This window comes from Arachis hypogaea, chromosome 1 (genome assembly GCF_003086295.3).
Source record: "Arachis hypogaea cultivar Tifrunner chromosome 1, arahy.Tifrunner.gnm2.J5K5, whole genome shotgun sequence".
NCBI classification, from domain to species: Eukaryota; Viridiplantae; Streptophyta; class Magnoliopsida; order Fabales; family Fabaceae; genus Arachis; species Arachis hypogaea.
The window spans coordinates 46166486-46173117 of NC_092036.1; the positions used below are offsets into that span (position 1 = coordinate 46166486).

The 6632-nt window shown below is 34.8% G+C and overlaps 2 protein-coding genes across 5 annotated transcripts; one reads left to right on the forward strand and one right to left on the reverse strand.

The window, feature by feature from the left end:
* Positions 1 to 1162: 1162 nt before the first annotated feature.
* On the forward strand, positions 1163 to 4761 carry LOC112803425 (uncharacterized). Of its 4 annotated transcripts, none has more exons than XM_025846923.3 (11): positions 1163 to 1474; positions 1707 to 1949; positions 2081 to 2164; positions 2351 to 2481; positions 2572 to 2669; positions 3222 to 3310; positions 3395 to 3503; positions 3609 to 3763; positions 3850 to 3920; positions 4133 to 4247; positions 4380 to 4761. In XM_025846923.3, exons 2-11 carry the CDS (start codon positions 1713 to 1715, stop codon positions 4548 to 4550), a joined length of 1260 nt encoding a protein of 419 aa, XP_025702708.1. In that variant the 5' UTR covers positions 1163 to 1474; positions 1707 to 1712; the 3' UTR covers positions 4551 to 4761. The 4 variants fall into 4 exon arrangements, with proteins under 4 accessions (XP_025702708.1, XP_025702713.1, XP_072054294.1 ...); XM_025846928.3 differs by having other exon boundaries at positions 1182 to 1474; positions 1686 to 1949; XM_072198193.1 differs by having other exon boundaries at positions 1182 to 1474; positions 1686 to 1949; positions 2434 to 2481.
* Positions 4762 to 4890: 129 nt separating this feature from the next.
* Positions 4891 to 6362, reverse strand: LOC112803453 (uncharacterized). Its single transcript, XM_025846951.3, has 2 exons — positions 5451 to 6362; positions 4891 to 5353 (listed from the first exon to the last, which is right to left on the reverse strand). The coding sequence occupies exons 1-2, from the start codon at positions 5919 to 5921 to the stop codon at positions 5186 to 5188; spliced, it is 639 nt and encodes a 212-aa protein (XP_025702736.1). The 5' UTR covers positions 5922 to 6362; the 3' UTR covers positions 4891 to 5185.
* Positions 6363 to 6632: the final 270 nt, after the last annotated feature.

Sequence of the window (6632 nt, forward strand, 5' to 3'; positions counted from 1 at the left end):
ATATATATATATATATATATATATATATATATATATATATATATATATATATATATATATATATATATATATATATATATATATATATATAAGAGCATAATAATAAGCCAAGGTTCATGAAGCAACACCATATTATATAATAAGATGATTCTGAGTATGGATTCTGAATTCAATTTTCTTAAATTAGATTATTTAATTTGTTAAATGTTGATGTGATTCTGAGTATGGATTCTGAATTCAAATTGTTGAATATTGAATTGATTCTGAATTTAATTTTAGATAACTCTGTCTCACACTATTTGAACTCATTCAATTACTTTTGTTGTTGATGTGTTTTTAGATTAGTTTGGATTTTTGAGATGAGAACATGTTGATTAGAATTCCAAAAACAAAATATGATTATATACTTTGGCTGTCTTATATCCGGCAAATTTAGAAATTTGTAATTGAATTGAATTTTGTTTTATGTTACGATTATATTTAAAATTTTGTCTTATATTTTTTTAATTGAATTTTGTAATTGAATTGAATTGAATTTTGTCTTATATTTGAATTTTGTAATTGAATTAAAATTAGTTTAAAAATATTGAATTTAAATATTTGAAATTGTATATTGAATTTTTAATAATTTGATCGTATATTCCATCAAATCGGTTCGACCCTATTTTAACCCTGGTTAGATTACTGAATTATTGAACCAATTACTTAACCGGTTCAATAATCGGTTCGATTCTCGCAACCATTTAATCAATTTAAATTAGTTGAGGAATGAATTTATTCGTTTTTTGCTATGTTTGTTTGAAGGAAAAATGGAAAAAAAGAAAAGAGAGAAAAACAAATAGAAAGAAAAATGATTATTTTTCATTGTTTGGTTGAGGAGAAAAGTTAGAAAAAAATAGATGGAAAAAAAAACTGATGAAACCCACTAATATTTTTTCTCTCTAACATTGGAAAGAAAATGAAGAAAAAACTAAATTTTTTGCTCTCTACTTCTAATACTACCCTTTTACTTTTTTAATATATTTTATAATATAAAAATAAAATTATCTTTTTATAACATTTTTTTTTCTTATTTTTTTTATCCAAATACATCTACAAAAATAAAAATTCACTCATTTTTTTTCTTTTCTTTCTATTTCCTTCCTCTTTATTTGTTTCCTTCAACCAAACATAGGCTTAAACAAGGCGGAGTTTAAATCTGGTATGAGATGTACAGGATCCTAATTTTTTTGGAACCTAATTATGATTTGAGTGGGCTTTAGCCCTCGGCTTCACGAGACCTGGGTTTTCAGCAACATACCATATAATATAAGATGTTTACTGTTAATACCCAAAAAACAAAGTTTACTGCATAGCCCCCTCGAACTTGGCAACTACCACCTTCTTCGCCTCGCCTCGCCTCCGCCGCTTCCTCCTCCCTCGTGCGTGAGCTTGTGCTTGTGCTTGTGCTTCTGCTCTACCTCTGTCTCCTCTCGTATGGACATCTTCTAATATGCTTCCTTACTTTTTTACTCTGGACCTTGTTACTTTTTTATTATCAAAGTAGTAATTACCTTAGTTTTATAAATTTTGGTATGATTGATTGTTAAACTCAGATTTAAGGCTCAAAGTTGATTATTTAGAATTTTTATTATCCGGTGAATTCCTGTTCAATCATTCGATAGCATGATTGGTTTGATATTCAGATTACCATCGTTCTCAAGCAGATTACCATGGATGTTGACGCCATTGGAGAGCATGCTGAGAAGCTCAAGGCCGTTCGAATTGACAATGACAATGATGATGATAATGCTGTTGATGAAGACATTGTTCTAGACGAATTCGAAGATGACGACGACGACGAGGACGAAGAAGAAGAAGAAGCTGTCACTCTTGGTTTCGTTGAGAAGCCCAAAAATGAATGGTCTCTTGGGCGCCAATTTTTCCCGAGCAAAGCTGGTGGAGTACCGGTACTCCCACTATGCTTCTGTGTTTGTGCCTCTTATTGAATGAAAGTAAAACCTGGCTGTTATATAAAAACAAGGAAAGTTTCAATTTTTTATGTTGGTGTGTTCTTTGTGAACTGTGAATATTGTTGTAGGCTTGGCTTGATCCCGTGGATATACCATCAGGGAGGTCATCAATTTGTGACATTTGTGGCGAACCTTTACAATTCCTGGTTCAGGTATCATTGTATCCATCACTGTTGCTATACCCTCCTAATAATGGCATGGTTTGTAATTTACACGATATTCATTCAAAGATGTGAGCGAAATTTCAAGTTAGGAGAATTTTTAGCTACACCAATTAGGAGGATATATCATTTTTCTTCTACCCAGTTAAGGGATTAGTGGAATCCTTGAAATGATAGGTTTATGCACCTACTAAGAAGGAAAGTGCATTTCACCGGATGCTGTTTGTTTTCATGTGCCGTTCGATGAAATGTCTTCTCAGGGATCAGCATGAACAGTGGCAACGCGATCCAGAGAAGCCATCTAGAAGGTTGGTAATGTCTGACAAGAAAGAAAGTTTTGTTTTCATTTTTGTTTGATTCCTTTGGCCGAATTCTGATTCTGTAATGATTTATTGAAGTGTGAAGGTTTTCCGTTGTCAGTTACCTCGCTTTAATCCTTTTTACTCGAGTGAACCCCCTAAGAATGATGGGAATTACAAACCTTCTGGCGGTGGAGGTCAGTTTATCATCATTTTATTTTGGGTTATTTGTTGGGTATCATACACATATATAAATGTATATGCTATTGCAATTTAATTCATTTTTACAAGTTTGTGTGATTTTGCATCTTGGGAAAATGGTATTCATGATTATCAGATGGTCTCTGCTTCTGTGTGAGTGTGGTTTCTGTTCTGTTATTCAATTGCTAGTTTTCTTAGTTGTATCCATTGATTTATGAATTTTTTTTTAACTGGTGACTATTTCCTTATGAGGAGTAGCATTCTAGAGTTATTGCACGAGTTATAGAGTTCATGAGTACATGCAATCCATCTTTTTGGTTTTGTGGCACTATGCTTTTGCTACATTTCTATCTCAAACTTAATTTGATACCCTGAACAAGCTGCTCGTACATTGTATTTTTATTGTTGCTACACTGCATTATTTCTACTATTATTTTTGCTTTTTATATGACTAATATATGACCTGCTTTCACATTAAGATCAGTGTATTAGTACTTCTATTGATTAGGCACATCTTATTAAAAGATGGGAATCTTTTTTTCTTTTAGCTGCTTTTTGCAATTGGTGTGGAACCTGGAAAGGAGATAAACTCTGCAGTAGTTGCAGACAAGTGCGGTACTGCTCTGAGAAACACCAGGTAGCCGAATTGTTTAAATGTTTCATTTAGTCTTCTTTCCACAAATTTTATCCTATAAAATTCCTTTCCACTTTCAATTTGCAGGTAATGAGTTGGCGCTCAGGTCATAAAATTGCTTGCCAGCAGATGAAAGTTTCTTCAGCTATTGGTGAATCCAATAAAAGTGGAGCCACTTCATTGGATTCTCATAAAGGTCACAGTTGTTTAAGACTTGTATATGTCAAGAGTCACGTAGGTTAATCTAAAATTTAATGCTTCCTAGCATAATGTTCATTACATCCGATATCTTACCATACAGTTGGAAGCAAGAATGTGTGGCCTGAATTTGAAATCATCATTGAACATGAAAGTGAATATAACACAGACATTCCTGAGGATAATGCCTTATCTAATTCCTTGATCTCGAAGAACAAGATTGATGACACAATGAATTCACTTATGGATAGTTTTCAGGTATTATCGGTAGTTGTTTTCATCACTGAAGTGATGTTGCTTATTGTTTAAGCATATTATTTGCTAATGATATTATTTACAAACAGGGTGATGATGACAAAAAGAGTTGGGTTTACTTCCAAGAACGCATTGCCAAGGCCCCTGAACAAGTGTTGAGGTGATTATTATTATTAAGCTATTTAGAGTGCTTTAACTAAATTGAAGAACTTCTTTTAGCGTCCTTATGATGGTAGTTTATTTGCTAACAATGTTCCATAGTCAGATTTTCTTGCCTAATGGAAAAACAAATTCAAAATAACCAAATTGATTGAACTGATTTCAAGATATATTTCCATTCAATTGACCGATACAAACTTATGGTAAATGCAGGTACTATAGGGATACAAATGCGAAGCCAATATGGCCTGTTTCGAGTGGTCGGCCATCCAATGCTGATATCCCTAAATGCAGTTACTGTGGTGGACCAAGGTGTCATGAATTTCAGGTAGGTAGTTATGTGAGATTTTTTGCTCAAGAGGTTCTTCATCGTTCTACTACATTATACTATTTCTTTTTTGAGGTATTGATGTTACTTTTAGAGTTTTAGTTAATAAGCTGTTATTGTTGGTGGTGCCAGATTTTACCACAGCTGCTATATTACTTCGGGGTAGACAACGAAGCGGACTCTTTGGACTGGGCTTCAATTGTGGTGTATGCATGTGAAGCTTCTTGCGAGGCAGGTTTGACTTACAAAGATGAGTATGCTTTTGTTCAACTTTTTTCACCTTCCCATAATACGATACACTGAAATTTTGACCTTGCCCTTGTATTCAAAATTTAAGAACTTTTTTTGTTAAGACGTTTTAGATTTGGGAGAATAGGAACATATGTATTTTTTGTTGTAATTTATAGGCTTTTGTTGACAATTTTTTCTTTCATTAGAAATAGGCTATTTTTTGTACATTTGTATTATTTTTGGAGTTCCTACTATATATAATATATTATTTTTTTCGGGGGAATATTTGCTCGTCATACATTAATGGTTTAGTTGCTAACGCATTAAAAGTGTCCAAAACTCAATCAAAAGTTCAAAACTAAATCAAAAGAAGGGAAGATGATTATTACATTGTTGAATAGAAGCAGCTTCATTAAGTTATAATAGAACTTCATTAAGTTGATGTAGACGGAATATGATAACATTTTTTGGGTACAAGATAACACGAAATGAATAATATTATATTTCTCTCAAACAAGCTTTGTACCAATTAACAGTAGACTTGTTTTCTAAGAGGAAAACCTACAGGAAGCGAAGTTAGAAGATTGAATTTAACACAGCTCCAATTAAATTAAATCATCCCAAAAGCACCAAAATGTTAAGTAACTATATAGTGGATTAACTAATCAAAGCTAAAAAAAGTTATCAAAGGTCTAGATGCTTAGTAGCTATAGCTCAGGATTTCGATCAGAAAGAGGAAAGAATTGCAAGAGCGAATCCTTGAGAAGCTGAATCAAAGAACTAAAATCCTTGCTACCCAATTCAAGACAATCTCTTATTAATCCACCTTCCACCACCTCTTTTTGCACCGTCTCCACCACTTCTCTCAACACACCCTGCAACAATGATAACCTTTATGTCACTCAAATACAGCTTAATACAAAATTAACGGAATAAAATTAGATAAATCAAAGAAATGACGACGTTTCATACCGATTGGCTAAACGCTTTAAGCAGCTTGGCGGAGAGAGATTTAGAGACGGTGAATACATTTTGGTAATTTCGGGCAACCCAGGCAGACCTTTCGGCGGACGATTCCAAGCGAGTCAACTCACTGAGTCCCGTCATCAACTCGTTCAAGTCCGAAACGGCGCCATATAATTCCGCGGGCGCGAGGGGCAGGTTCCTCCAATTCCACGCGTAGTCCCATGCGGCACCCAACGCCATCCTCCAGAACCCAAGGCCCAGCCCTCCGTCAAGCTTCTGAGCTAGTGCCCGGGCTCGTTGGGCTCCGGAGACGTCGCCGCGAGTGGCGCGGAGGTCGGCGACACTGTGGAGTAGGGACCTGGAGAGGGAGAGAAGGCGGTGGAAGCGGAAGAAGGGAGCGAAGGAGAGGGATTGGGAGGGAGAGGGCGTTGCTGCGATCAGAAGGAAAGCGGTGAGGAAGAGAACGGCGGTTCTCATCGGTGCAGTTTTGTTTGGGAGAAAGAAAGCGCGCTGCTTCGTTGCGTTTATTGTTGGAGCTGAAGGATCTTCACGGGTCGGGTCGTCGTTGTTGTTCGACAAAAATAATATCTAAAAATAACAGGTTTTTGTGGGCCTCCGCCCTAGTTTCCTATGACAAAAAGGGTGAAAGCTTGAAAGGATGGACTTTAGCATAATCCAGAGAGTATAAAAATCAATATTAAAAATCAAGTTGGGTTGGTCTCATAATTAGCTCACTAGTCAATTTAAATAAGTATTGAGGGTTCAAATTCCGCTTTATACATATAGCAACACATTAGCCAGTGACAAATCCCTTAAATGGACTCCGATCCGCAACAAATTAGTCATTGTCCTGCTGGATATGGAAATACTGATAAATCCATATTTTACGATTATTTTTGGTTTGAAAAGAGTGGATTTTATCAACTTACCTTGCATTTATTCTTTGAAATTGCATGTTTTGTGAATATCTCTTTAATTGTGTCTAATTATGAAAAGCATGTTTTTTATGCTTAAATTTGCCAAATTAATTCACTTTCTTTCTTATTCGATGCCTTGAGGTGTTTGTTTGAGTGATTTAAGGTTTAGGAGGCAAGGATAACTTGAAAAATGGAGAAAAACATGTAAAAATGAAGAATTTATGAAGAAATGAATATCGGAGAATTTTTGGGTTGTGCGTACGCATCTTTT